This window comes from Cynocephalus volans, chromosome 6, assembly GCF_027409185.1.
Source record: "Cynocephalus volans isolate mCynVol1 chromosome 6, mCynVol1.pri, whole genome shotgun sequence".
Taxonomy (NCBI): domain Eukaryota; kingdom Metazoa; phylum Chordata; class Mammalia; order Dermoptera; family Cynocephalidae; genus Cynocephalus; species Cynocephalus volans.
The window spans coordinates 149,331,091-149,346,590 of NC_084465.1; the positions used below are offsets into that span (position 1 = coordinate 149,331,091).

A 15,500-nucleotide genomic window follows, 5' to 3' on the forward strand; every position below is an offset into this window, starting at 1 on the left:
CAAGGCAACAATGTTTGCTCTCACCTTCCCTATTGAACACAGTGCTGAAAGTTACAGCCAGTGCAATAAGGCAAGAAAGGGAAATGCAAGGCATATAGAACAGAAAGGGAGAAATTAAGCTGATTCTCTTTGCAGATGACACTGCTGGTTTCACAGGAAATTGCAAAGAATGAAGGAAAAAAACCTCCTAGAATCTGTGAGTTGGGCAATGTGGCAGAATACAAGATAAACATAAAAATCAACTGCAGAATTTCCAATGTTAGCTCTGACATGCAGAAAGCTTGGAAGTCATCATTCTCATCCTAACATCAAGACAAAAGCTGAGCAAACTGAAAATCAATGACTTCTTGGACCCAACAGAAAACCAAAGTCACATGGCAAATCACTACCCCAAAATTCGGAGAGAGAGGCAAACCCAGAGAGTCACAAAGATCTATTTACCTGGAGCTGAAGCCACCTGGAGTTATAAACTGGTAGAAATACTGAAATGGTAATTTTGATGAACTGCTGGAGGCTGAATATGGACTAGCCTGAGAATGACAAAGTTCCGGGAGCTGAAGTCTTGTGAGGCACACTACACTTTCATGGGTTTTACTTTCAAACACACCATCAGGTTTTCACGATAAAGAACCAAGAAAGACCTCTCAAGGCTCTGGCAGGGGGAGAGGAAAATTACCCACTGTAAAATAAGCCCAAATCCTCCCTAACAAAGACCTACTCTCCAGAGTAAAAGACTACACCAGAGCTTTATGAAACCTGGGGAAACAGCATTTCCCAGACTCCAGCCCCCTTCAGCCTTCTTGTCTTATCTGAGGGCTAAGAGACACTTGTGAAGATACAGACACATTAAACAACTGAGATTTAATCGTAAGATTAGAGAACACTATCCCCTTCCCCACATTTACCACCACACAAACATGGCTCCAGTGTGCTAACAGTGGATACAGGGAGAAAGGCTGCAAAAAAGACAAATTAAGGAGGAGCTCTTAGAGAAGCCCAAAACAACAGAGACAAAAACACAGATACCTAAGGAGATTAAAAGGTACCTACAACTACAGCAAACAAACACTGTCTAATTTCTAGCCTCAATAGGCCAATAGGCCTCACCCTAGAGGCCTATTTACTTTGATTCTTATTACCTCATACAACATGTCTGGTTTTCAACCAAAAATTACAAGGCATGCCAAAAAGCAAGAAAGTACAGTCTGAAGAAACAAAGCAAGCACCAGAATCTAACTTGGAAATGGCACAGACATTGGAATTATCAGACAAGAAACTTAAAATAATTATTACTGATATGTTAGGGACTATTAAGAAAAAAGTAAACACATAAGAACAAATGAATAATGTAAGCAGAGAGATGGAAAATCTAAGAATCAAATAGAAATTCCAGAAATTAAAACTCTATAACAGAAACAGAAAATGTCTGATCAGTTAACTGTGCATGGCTGGGGAAAGAATCAGTGAGCCTGTAGATATGCCAACAGAAACTTCCCAAACTGAAAGCAGGATAAATACCAAAAAACTTACACATAGATAAATCATAGACAAACCTCAGAAAACCAAAGACGGAAAGAAAATCTTGAAAGAAGCCAGAGGGAAGAAACACCTTCACTACAGAGGAACAAGAAGAATTTCAGCATACTTCTCATCAGAAAGAAGCTAACAGGCCTGTTCAAGTGCAATGGTATTTACAACTAGTGAATCACGGATTTCTTTGTCCCTTCTCCACTCCCACTGGTTCACTTGACAAGCCTTTAAAAAAAAAAAAAAACTTCATGCGAACAAAATGAGAGTGGAGCGAAATATTTAAAGTGTTGGAAGAAAAAAAAATGACCAACTAGAATTTTATATCCAAAGAAATTACCATCAAAATGAAGCAAAAATACTCTCCTGAACAAATAAAACTGAGGGCATTCAGCACCATGAGACTTGCCCTGACAGAAACGTTACATTGTTAAGACGGTATTACTCCTCAAAATTGATCTACAAACTTAAGGCAATCCCTATCAGAATCCCAGCTGGTTTCTTTGTAGAAATTGTCAGGCTGATTCTAAAATTCATATGGAATCACAAAGGACCCAGAATAGACAAAACACTTGAAAAAGAATACAGTAGGAAGAGTAATCTTTCCAATTTTAAAACTTACTGCAAAGCAAGAGAAATCAAGACAGTCTAGTACAGACATAAGGAAGGTATATAGATCAATGAAACAGAACTGAGTGCCCAGAAATAAACCAATGTGTCTATGGTCAACTGATTTTCAACAAGGACACCATGACCAAGAAAGCAAAGAGTCTTTTAAAAAATGGTTGAAAAACGAACATCACATAAAAATTGAACAAAAGATCTAAATAGACACTTCACCAAAGAAGATATAAAGATGGCAAATAAACATATTAAAAGATGCTCAACATCTTTTGTCATTAGGGAATGCAAACTAAAACAACAATGAGATACTACACACCAATTAGAATGGCTAAATTTCAAAAAACTGACAATACCAAATAAATGCTGGTGAAGATGTGGAACAACAGAAACTCTCATTCATTGCTAAGGAGAATGCAAAAGAGTAAAGACACTTTGAAAGACAGTTTGGTAGTTTCTTATAAAGCTAAACATAATCTTACCATACTAACCAGCAGTTGTGTTCTTAGGTATTTTACCCAACTGACTGGAAATTTACATTCACACAAACACCTGCACATGAATGTTTATAGCAGTTTTATTAATAATTGCCAAAAACTGGATGCAACCAAGATATCCCTCAACAGATGAATAAATGAATAAACTACGGTACTTCCATACAATGAATTATTCAGCAGTAAAAAGAAATGAGTTATCAAGCCATGAAAGGCATGAAAGAATCTTAAATATATATTCCAAAGTAAAAGGAGCCAATCTGAAAAGGCTACTTACTGTATGATTCCAATTTAAAAACATTCTGGAAAAGACAAAACTCCAGTGAGACTAAAACGATAAGTGGCTGCTAGAAGTTGGAAGGGAGAGGGGAGAGGGAGGGTGAACAGGTGAAGCACAGGGAATTTGTTAGGGTGGAGAAACTATTCTGGATGACACTGTGATTGTGGATACACAGTACAGTTGTTCCTCGGTATCCGCAGGGGATTGGTTCCAGGACACCTCATGGATACCAAAGTCTGAGGATGTGCAAGTTCCTTATATGAAATGGTGTAGTATTTGCATGTTAATTATGCACATCCTCCCAAATACTTTAAATCATTTCTAGATTACTGACAACACCTAATACAATGCCTACACATCACTTCATTCACGTGGATTCAAAGCACTATTCAGCGTGTGGCAATTTCAAGTTTTGCTTTTTGGAACTTTGAGGAATTTTCTTTTTCCCTGAATATTTTTGATCTGCAGTTGGTTGAATCCATGGATGTGGAACCCATGAAGAAGAAGGGCTGACTGTACTAATCCTTTGTCAAAACCCACTGAACTTTACCACACAGAGAATGGACCTCAACATATAAAATATTTTTTGAATGTAAGAGTTTGAGATGGGGCAGGAATACCAGAATGAAATGCAGAATATGACAAAACAACTTTATTACAAATGTATGACACCACCTCCTTAAACAAGGCTGGGGGAAATGATGCTAATCTAAGAAACTTCGAAAATGAATGGAGTCTGCAAAACTAAAGGCAAAAAGAGCTGCACATAAGTACTATATTCTAGCTGATAAAGTTGTAGCCCACAGGGTTACAAGTTCACAATTCTGATACTCCAATGTACATATACCAGAGACTCTAGCAGAGAATTCTTTCCTTGACTCTTCAAGCTTCTGGCAGCTGCTAGCATTCCTTGGCTTGTGGCTGCATTACGTTCATCTTCAAGGCAAACATCTTCAAATCTCTCTCTGCTTCATCTACACATAATCTTCTGTGTGTGGTGCCCTCTACCTCTCTCTTACAAGGATGTTTGTGATTGCACGTAGTGTCCAGGATAACCTCCTCATCTCAAGATCCTTAACCACATCTGCAAAGATCCTTTTTCCAAATAAGGTAACATTCACAGGTTTCAAGGATTAGGATCTGATCTTTAGTTACTACAATAGCTAAAAAAATTTTGAAAAAGAAAAATAAAGTGGGAGGAATCAGTTTACCTGATTTCAAGATTTATTATATAGCTATAATAATTAAAGCTACATGGTATTAGAGAAGGTACATATATAAATGTAACAGAATGGAGGACCCAGAAGCAGACCCACACAAATACACCCAAGTGATTTTTGACAAAGGCGAAAAAAACAATTTATTGTAGGAAAGACTGCCTTTTCAACAAATGATACTATAATAATTAGATATCCATAGGCAAAAAAGGAAACTTCATCTAAGTCTCACAACTTTTACAAAAATTAAAATCAAAATGGATCACAAACTAGAATGTGAAATGTAAAACTATAAACTTTTAGGGAAAAAAATATAGAAGGAAATATTCAAGATCGAGGGCTTCTATGATGGTTTTAAGTATCAACTTGGCTGGGCCACAGTATCCAGATATTTGGCCAAACATTATTTTGAATGTTTCTGTGAAGGTGTTCTTGTATGGGATTAACATTTTAAAAAGTAGACTGTGAGTAAAACAGACTGCCCTCCATAATGTGGGTGGACCTCATCCAATCAGATGAAGGCCTGAATAGAACAGACTGATCCTACCCAAGCAAGAGAAAACACACACACACACACACACACACACACACACACACACACACACACACACACACACACACCCGCCCCCGCCTATTTGTTCTGCTTCTCTGGAGAAGCCTAATACAATTAAGCAATGAGTTCTTATACTTGACACAAAAGCATGATCCATGAAAGAAAAAATTAATACTGAACTTCATCGAATTAAATACTTTTGCTCTGCAAAAGACCCCACTAAGAGGATGAAAATATTTGCAAACCATGTATCAGACAAATGACTACTATCTAGACTATACAAAGGTTCTCCAAAAAGTTTGTTGAAAACAGAATTGAAAGATAATATGAATCTTTCCACAAACTTTTTGAAGTATTCTCGAATAAAGAACTCTCAAAACTCAACAGTAAAAAACCAAACGATCCTCCAATTAGATAATGGCCAAAAGACATGAAACATTTTAATGAAGAGGATTAGCCATTAGAAAAATGCAAATTAAAATCACAATAAGATGTCATTACGCACCTATGAGAGTGACTAAAATTAAAAAATAGTGACAACACCAAATGCAGTTGAGCATGCAGAGAAACTGAGTCACTCATATAATGCTGATAGGAATGTAAAATGGCACAGCTACTCTGGGAAACACTGGAAATTTCTTAAAAAACTAAACATACAACTACTTTATAACCAGCAGTTACGCTCATGGGCATTTATACCAGAGAAATGAAGTTATGTTTACATAAAAACATGTACAGAAATGTTTACAGCAGCTTTGCTGGCAATAGCCAAAAACTGGAAACAATCTAAATGTTCTTCAATGGGTGAATGGTTACACAGAACGCTACTCAGCAACAAAAGAATGAACTACTGACAGACAAAACAAACTTGATCAATCTCCAGAGAATTACGTTGAATGAAAAAGTCAATCCCCAAAGGCTGTATAAAGCATGATTCCTAGATGGTAGGTACAGGGGATCTCTCCATGTTATTTCTTACGACTGCTTATGAATCTACAATTATCTCAAAATGAAAAGTTTAATTAAAGAAGACTGATCAATAGTTATATAAGTCAGAAATATGAAAATCTCCTAGCAGGAACACAGGGGTTGGGGGTTTGGATACTGAATGGGAAGGGGCTCAAGTTTGATTGAGTGCATACATAAGTAAAAATTCATAAAGCCATGAAGTTAAGATTAGCAAAATTTACACACTTAATTATATGCCATGCCTCAATAAAAATTACTTTAAATTGCCATTTGATTATTAATCTTGTTAACTGTGATAATTGTATCAATTATGTACCAAAGTTTTAAATTTCCTATAAGTGTATCAACAACAAAACCATTAATTGTACCTTTAGCAGGAGCAGTTTGGGTGGCATGGTACAGCCACAAGCCATGCTAGAAGAGGTTACGAAGTAAGTGGAAATGAGGAAAGGTAGAGAAGTGAATACATACGAGGGTACTTCAAAAAGTTTGTGGAAAAATGGAATTAAAAGATAATATGAATCTTTCCACAAATTTTTTGAAGACTTCTTGTATAACTCGTTCCAGAGTTGCCAGTAAAGAAAAAAGGTGATAAAGTGATACACAGAGAGGCAGGGAGAGTTGAAAAGCTTTACTAAGATAGGAAAAACATCAGAAAACTTAAATGTTGATGGAAGAGACTTGATAAACAATGGGTCTAAAACAGTAGGAGCACAATACTATAATCTTTAGCACAAGGTTCATGAAAAAGTAGGAACAGCAAATATGAAGAGACTGCCCTTTGATAGGACAGGCAACACTTGCACTGTACTGGGGAACAGCTGATTGCTGATACAGGTGTTCTTACAGATTTGATGGCGGAAATAATAATAATACAAATAACAATAACAACCTCAGCTATATCTTATTGAATACTTACTGTGATAGATAGCCAGCTCTCAAGGTGGCCCCCAATAATCCTCAAATCCTGATATTCATACTCCTGTGTGTCTCCTCCCACACAGAAGAGTAATGAACTACGTAATCACTAGGATATGACAGTGTGTGACTTCCAAGATTAGGGCATAAAAGACAGTGCAGCTTCTATCATGTTCTCTCTTTGACTGCTCCAGCTAGGGAAAGCTAGTCACAACACACAAGCAGCAGTCATCAAGAGGCCCACCTAGCAGCACACGAGTGAGCTATCTCAAAAAGCAGTTCCTCCAGTCCCAGCTGAGCTTTCACAAGACTACAACCTCGCAAGAGACCCCAAACCTTTAGAACTGCCCACTGAGCAGCTTCTGACTTACTGACCCACTGAAACTGAGAGATCACAAATGTTTATTGTTTTAAGCCACAAAATTTGGGGGTGATTTATTAAGCAGTAATAGATACCTAATACACTTATTACGTGTCTCACCAACCCTGTGATCCCCACTTTTAAGATGAAGAAACTGAAACACACGGAGATTAAGTAATTTTCCCCAGTGATCACACAGCTGGCAAATGATATGGAACCCGACGCAAATTTAAAGCCAGCACTATTAACTACTGCACAGTATGTGCTCCCCAAAGCCGAAGTAGTTTCCATCTCAGGGCTTCCATTTTTGCTGTGAAGTAGAAGTCAAAGTTATCTGATAAGAGCAGGGGAAAGCAAATGAATCAGACAACTGAAGAAACTGGAAAAGATTTGAAACGGTTGCCAGGGAGAGTTAGGAAGACGAATGTCTAGAGAAATCTAATAGTATTTCCATACAGTGTGAAGGCCCAGGAGAGGTTAGGAGCCATGAACCTCCAGTACAGTCAATTTAAGATGACCATAATGAAGAGAATACAGAACTGCTTGCATATGTAAATATAAAATGTAATCTAAAGTGTGAAATTGCGGTGATGGCTGGATGGAATAGAAAATAACTGTCTGTCCCAATTCTCTTTAGTTCCATAACAAGCCACATATAGAAAAATTCCAGGAAACACTACATATATATTCTATGCCAGAGAATAACATGAAAACTGAAGAAAAGCCTACTAACATACACAATGATAAACTGACAGTGCTACTCCACATAACTGCCTTGATCTCAAACACCAGACGTTTGTCCACAGAATCTTCTTTTTTTCCTATTTCCATTTCAAAATGAACTATTAGCACCTGTGGACAGAATGTACTTCCAAGACAATCAGACCACACCTAAGAGGAGCCTTACAATTATTCACTGACTCAACTTGATGAATAATCAGACAACAGTGCTTTAGGCCAAAAATTTATTAATTTTTAAATTCACTTAAAATTAGACTTTTCCAAATGCAATCAATTTCAACTTCATGCACGTGCTTTTAAAATGACTTCACTTCATTTGAGAAATAAACATGCACAGGCCTAATCTCAAAAGAATTTTAGGTAAGGAAAAAAATAAAAATAAAAAATCAACCACGACACAAAATTTTTCCCTGGCTAGCACTCAACACAATCAAGTGTGGATACTTAGACACTTAAGACACAGAAGGATATGCATAAAGGTCTGTGAGCTCTATATTTTTTTGGTATTCAAGGCTAATAAACAAGTTTCAAAGAACAAAAGTGAGCAGTTAACATCCCAGTGACATCTTTCCTCATACAACCATTACTATCTGAAGATTTACTGGAAAAGAGTCAGAGTGAGTACAGGTAGAAAACAATAAAACTTTTTCTATTCATCACGGGGTAAGTTAGGTACATCATTTCTGCCTAAGCATAATCAATAGAAAAAAAATTTTTCTGCATTTAAAGTAGTTCTAGTCCTATAAGGGTATAAGAATAATTATGAAAACCACAAAGGGACCCTTTATGAACTCCACAGGTTATTTCACATAAAATCATGTATTCTGAAAATATAAAGCAAAACAAACAATTCTTAACTCTTACAAAGATTTTAATTAAAAGAAAACCTGTAAATTAATATTTTTATTGTGGTGGTACAAGTGTTTCATCATTCTATTTTTAATCTTACCCTTATCTGTTCAGTGGAGCTGCTGCTAAGCTCATCGCCAGATTCAGAATCTTGATGTATTCGTTCTGAGCCTTCTCCTGCTGAATCACAAGACTGTTCCTGGGAGAAGCTAGTTTTCTCTATGTCCAAGAATTCTGGACCAGGAAAGTGACCAAATAAGCGTGTCCTATTCTGGCTGGAAACTTTAGGAGAATGTGAGTCATTGTTAAACTTTCCGTTATTATGGGTCAGGTCCAGGCTTAGGTTGAGAGTCTGACCTGGATTATAATTGGGTCCAAAATTCTGATTGGCATCACGGATAAGACCTGTTCCTTGAACAGACAATGACGGCTTTCCAAAACTTGAAAGCTCAGGCAATTTGTTCACATTTTCTGTAGATCTCTGAAGATGCACACTCTGTATCATTTTCACAGAATTATTTGGCAGTCCAGCTGTCTGTTTAACAGGCGGCATTAGAGCTTTGCGAGTAATAACCTCTTTGACATACTGGGCTGGCACATAAAATGCCTTGGAATTCTCATCTGGTTTGACTTGCCACCAGTCGTCATTGGTCTTTTTCACCAAGAGGTACCGCTCCCCTTGTTTTATCACAATCTTTCTGTCCTTCGCTTCATATTCATAATCATATTCCACTTCAATATACGCTTGTCCTGGAACAATCTTCCCACTTCTGTCGGCCATTTTTATTCAATAATATTCACCTCTCAAAAAGGATGGTATGCCACATTATGGCTTTAAGGCTTGTTGGATTAATATAGCTATTTTATTAAATGGAGGAAGAGAATAAAGAAAAGTTAATGTAATCTGGATTTTATATTTACTCACAGGCCATTCAAAAAACATTACTTCAAACTCCAAACCCCAGAAAAGTAAACATGTGTCTAATACCATATGTACTGTCCTACATTAAAAACACTTTCATTCTAATTGTAATCTACATTTTTCAGTCATTTGTGACCAAAACCAACGACTGGAACAATAAATGCACTAACCAGCCAGTCACAACATTATCAAGAACAAGATCTAAGAAGAACTTTCCTACTTTCATGTCTACCTCAAACCTCCTTCACTTTCTTAGACTGGCTAATAATAATAACTAGTATGTATTAGGCACTTACCAAGGGCCAGGCATTTACCTAGGTTCACTACGTTCACTATCTAAGACTCCTTTTGAAATCATAACTGAACTCCAACGACCCTGTATTAACATTGTGGTCTTTATTTTCTAAAAAGCTCAAGAGCAGTGAGTTTTTTGAAAATTTTATGTTACCCTATTACATAATTTTAGTTTCCTAATTTAAAAAAAAGCATTGCTATTATCAGGCAACACACACATACAAAGAAAAGAAACTGCTAATTTACTTGGTTTCCCTCTTACCTCTACTCAGGGAGGCCACAATTCTTTTTAGGTTGAATTTCACAAACGTCAACAAATAACCCACTTTTTTATTTGTAAATGTTAAAAAACCCACCTCCTCCTCAATTCAAAGTCTATTAGGAACAGCCCTAAAATTGGCTTCAGAAATCTAGCATTTACTTTTATTTCTGTAACAATTCCAAAATATGTTAATACCTCATAGAACACAGTATTCAAGGTTCAAAGTGATAACAGAATCTTGATACTGCTACAACTTGAGTCAGAACCCAACTTTTGTAGGATAAACTGTGTTTCCCAAAAAGGTAGTTCAAGTCCTAATCCCAGGACCTGTGAATATAACTAACTTCACTTGGAAAAAGGGTCTTTGCAGATGTGATCAAGTTAAGACAAGTCGTATTTGATTAGGGTGGGCCCCAAAATCCAATGATTGGATTTATACAGAGAAGGAAATTTGGAGACAGTGAGGAGACACACAGAGCTACTAGCCAAGGAACACCAAGGAGTGTCAGCAACCACCAGAAGCTGGGAAGAGGCAAGTAAAGATTTTCCCCTAGGGCCTTCAGAGGGAGCACAGCCCTGCCAACACTTCGGTTTTGTACTTCTAGCCTCCAGGCCTGTGAGAAAATAAGCTCCTACTCTTTTAAGTCCCCCAGTTTGTGGTACTTTGTTACAGCAGCCACAGGAAACATACACTCAACCCATTGCTCAAGGATCCTAAGGCAAACACAGATTTACCAAAAATCTGTAAACCCAAGTTTCCATGACAACCTACTAATCTTCCTCAGCACCCAAGTATTGAGCATATTATGGTACCCTATATGCACACAGAAACAATTGTTCTCCTGAAGATGATTTTCTATGATAGAGAAAGCTCATAAGCCCAGCTGGTAAATACATTAGTTACTGATACAACTGCAGTAACTAAAATTTACTTTCTAGACAAACTACTTGAGAAACACATTTAATACAATACTGTTGTTTCAAAAAAAGAAAAAAACTTACCTTAGATGAAGGAGATATAAATATCTGGTACTACACTTAAACCTACCAAAAAAAAAAAAAAAAAGTTAATTAACTCCAACCAGGATTGCTTAAAGAAGGCTAAGAATATAATGTTGTTTACATTTTTAGAAGCATAACTATTTTAAAATAGCCATAGTGAACACAGGACAGTTTTATATATCATGATTGTAGTCAGCACCACCCTCTAAACATGTACAAACACATGAGGTTTCCTTTACCACTGCCCTCTCCTTGTTCATTTGCACTTTGTTTCAACTTCTTTCTGTCTCATTTTTTATTCTGATGAATGGAAATATCTTTTCCTTTTTTAAAAAAAATTTTGGGGGGAATATCTTTTTAAATTTCCGATTATAGTGAAACAAGTCAGGCACAGAAAGAGAAATACCACATGTTCTCACTTATTGGTGGGAGCTGAAGTTACAAAGTCTACAAAGCAAATCATGCCACCTTTGAAACATCTAGCTATTTTTATGTGACACTCACTGTGTCTTGGCAATGCAAAATAAGTAAAACTGAAATTGTGAGTTGGATACAAATGTGCTTTAAACATTCAACACATTTTTATTTTGTTTTTCTTCAAATATCAAGAATTTTCAAGTCTTTAAAAATTACCTCATATATTATAACAGAGAGCATTTGTTATATGGGAGATCATGGGAGTATAAAATCTCTAATAGTATTTTGAGAACTTTACCAGTTACATTACCCCAATTGCCTGTTAACTTGGCCCTATAAATGTTAAAATAAGGGTTTCTAAAAAAATAAATAAATAAATAAATAAATAAAACAAATTTCCGATTATATGAGAAACAACATTTGTAAAATTGTTAAGATGACAGAACTATTTTGCAAGTTTATGGTATTGAGTGGGTAAAGAGTATGGAAGCATACATTAAAGGTTACTGGGAATCATAACACATTTCCTCACAAATTACTAAATATAAATAGGGAAATACACCTTTACAATGGAGAGATCTGGCAGTCATTAGCTTAACCAAGTGATTAAACTTAGCAACACCAAAAGTGGGACAAACTGACCATATAAGCCAATATGATACAATAAAACATACACAATGTCACCTATGTTGTATTCTTATCATGTTTTACCTTAAGCAATTATTAGGAAACAATCAAATCCAGAATGTGAGACTTCTATTAGACAACAGTTCTAAACTCTTCAAAAAATCAACGTCATGAAAAATGAAAAAGAGAGATTCTTTTAGATTTAAAAGGACTATTGACACATAACAACCAAATCTACATGGTGGTTTAACAAGTACCAAAAACCTCCCTTATCCAAAATCTACTTCCTATCTCTATTTAGCCCTGCCAAATCAGCTCATCCCATGGTCTTTCCCACCACATTAAATAGAAATTCTAACCTTCCAAATGTTCAGCCTTTACCTTCATGCATTACCAGGACATTAGTCACTTAGAGCTTTAATACTTAACCTGCATAAATCTTTCACCACAACCTTTCAAAATTTCACACTGAAATACTTATCCTTGGATGACTTGAGTTTTACTTCCTTCTTTTCCAGGGAAGTCATACAATAACTTAAGAAATATCTTTGAAGATATGAAAATGAGTAAGGGAATAATGCAGCTACTTTTCAGAAGGTTACAGTAGCTCAGACATATTGTAATTGGTCAGACATATATCCATGGGAATGGGAGAAAAGGAAAGCATGAAGAATAACAAGGAAGCCGTATGATTTCACGCTAGTGGGAGAGAGACTGTGGGTCTGCAGAACAATGGGTTGTTTAAGGCCAGTCCACGGTCCAAGTGCAGTGGTGTTTACGGCTAACAGAGCACAACCAGTTACAGATTTCTCTGTTCCTCCTCCACTCCCTCTGCGTCACCTGACTAGCCTAAAAAAAAAGGCCAGTCCATGTTCAGTCTCTTTCTCTGCCAGGCATTATGACTCCACCTTCCCAGTGACTATAAAGATAAGTATGAAGGAGTTAGGGAGAAAGATAAGGAAGTCAGTTTCACTACGTTCAGTGTGAGACATTCAATCTTTTAGTCAAGGCAATGAGAAGTGGGAGAACAAGGGAGATGGAGAAGTAATCATTAAGACATCTATATAGAAAAGACACCTGCACATACCAAGATACCAAGGCAGATGAAACGAGCAAGGACACGGCAGGATAAAAGAATAGGAGCTAAAATAGATTTCCAGTCAATACTGGGGTGAGTGGTGGGGAACAAAGCTGGGAAGCCCCTAGAGAAACTATTAAATTTACAAATGTCTAGAAAGCCACATAGCAGGAATTATATATAAAAATCCAAAGTCTAGAAAAAGTTAGATAAAATGAAAATGAAAAGACCTAGGGCCGACCCCGTGGCTCACTCGGGAGAGTGCGGCGCTGGGAGCGCAGCAGCGCTCCCGCCGCGGGTTCGGATCCTATATAGGGATGGCCGGTTCGCTCACTGGCTGAGCACGGTCACAAAAAAGGACACAAAAAAAAAAAAAAAAAAAAAATGAAAAGACCTATTATAAATTATGAATTCAAAGAGAATTAAAACATTAAATCCCTGTCAGATGTATAGTTTGTAAATATTTTCTCCCATTCAGTAGGTTGTCTCTTCACTCTGTTGATTGTTTCCCTTACTGTACAGAAGATTTTTAGATTGATGTAATCCCATTTATCTATTTTTGCTTTTGTTATCTATGCTTTTGAGGTCTATCCAAAAAAGTCCTTGTTCAGACCAATCTTATGAAGCACGTCCCCAATGTTTTCTTCTGGTAGTTTGATAGTTTCAGGTATAACATTTAAAACTTTAATCCATTTTGAGTTGATTTTTGTATATGGTGAAGATAAGGGTCATTCTGCCGCATGTGGCTATACATCTGACAAGTGATTAATATATAAAATATATAAGAAACTCAAGGAACTCAATAAGAAAAAGAACAAATAACCTGATTTAAAAATGGCAAAAGATCTGAATAGACATTTCTCAAAAGAAGACATACAAATGGCCAAAAGATACATTGGGAAAAAAAAAAATGCTCAACATCACTAATCATCAGGGAAACGCAAATTAAAACCACAATGAGATATTATCTCACCCCAGTTAGAGTGGCTATTATCAAAAAGACAAAAAGTAACAAGTGTTGGTGAGGATGTGGAGAAAGGGGAACTCTCATATACTGTTGGTGGGACTGTATGATCCAGCAATCCCACTACTAGGTATATATTCAACGGAAATGAAATCAGTATGTCAAAGAGGTATCTGCAATCCCATGTTTACTGCAGCAATATTCACAAAAGCCAAGATATAGAATCAATCCAAGCCTTCATCAATGGATGAATGGATAAAGAAAATACAGTATATATACGATGGAATACTATTCAGCCATAAAAAAGAAAATCCTGCCATTCCCAACAACATGGATGAAACAGAGGACATTATTTAAGTGAAATAAGACAGGCACAGAAAGAGAAATACCACATGGATCTCACTTATACATGGAATATAAAAAAGTTGATCTCATAGAAGTAGAGAGTATAATCGTGGTTACCAGACGCTAGGTTGGTTGGGGTGAGAGGAGTGATGGGGAGATGTTGGTCAAAGGATACATAACTGTAGTCAAATAGGAAGAATAAATTTCAAGAGAGCTATTTTACAGCAAGGTGACTACAGTCAGTGATGATATATTGTATTCTGGAAAAATGTAAAGCATGTGCTCTCACCACAAAAATAGTTACGTGAGGTAATGAAATTGTTTATTAGCTAGATTAACCATTTCACAATGTATATATACTTCAAAACATCATGTTGTACATGATAAAAACATACAATATTTTCTGTCAATTTAAAAAAAGAAAAAGAAAAAAATGTGCTGATAATGCAGGAATGGAATAATGAAATAATTTACATTTAAAAAGAAGTCATTTAAACCTCTTAGAAATGATAAAAATAAATCAGGTAATTTCTCTTTTAAAAAAAGAAAACTAAAATAACTACAGGGTACTTCTAAAAACTTAGATCTACGTGAAAATTATCTGCAAATTAGTGAATGATTTATGCTATTTTTATTTGTAAAATAGGTTGTGTCAAAACGAAGGTTTACAGTTTTAATTTTGGTTTGATTGTTTCTTCCTCTATTCCCCAAACTGTGGATTCTTTTCTTTAGATTAGATTGAATACTGTTTATCCTGCTAGCTTATCCTCTCAAGTATTCTGGTTAGAATCTTGCTCATTCAACTACAATACTCTCCGAGCACAACATTCCTCTAATTGAAATCTATTCTCCACTCATCACCACAATCCTCCATCCATATTCACCCCACACACAACTACTAAGTACCCAACCACTAGTGTACATAAAATTTTTGCGTGTCTACTGCCCAGTACACGCACTGCTTTCATAAGCTGTTTCAAAAACACCCCACATTTTCATGCCCTGGACCAGTCTTCTTTTTCCTTCCTTATTCCAACCATTTCTTCCTCCTGTTTCAAC

At 36.3% G+C, this 15,500-nt stretch overlaps 1 protein-coding gene across 3 annotated transcripts in view; it reads right to left on the reverse strand.

Moving 5' to 3' along the window:
* The window catches only part of ARHGAP12 (Rho GTPase activating protein 12), a 118,576-nt gene that overhangs the window by 88,992 nt on the left and 14,084 nt on the right, over positions 1 to 15,500 (reverse strand). For all 3 annotated transcript variants that reach the window (XM_063098836.1, XM_063098835.1, XM_063098834.1), the window contains exons 2-3: positions 11,011 to 11,052; positions 8,631 to 9,388 (exon numbers count right to left, since the gene is read on the reverse strand). In XM_063098836.1, coding sequence (XP_062954906.1) covers positions 8,631 to 9,311 — 681 coding nt within the window. In that variant the 5' untranslated portion in view covers positions 9,312 to 9,388; positions 11,011 to 11,052. The remainder of the gene's footprint in view (positions 1 to 8,630; positions 9,389 to 11,010; positions 11,053 to 15,500) is intronic.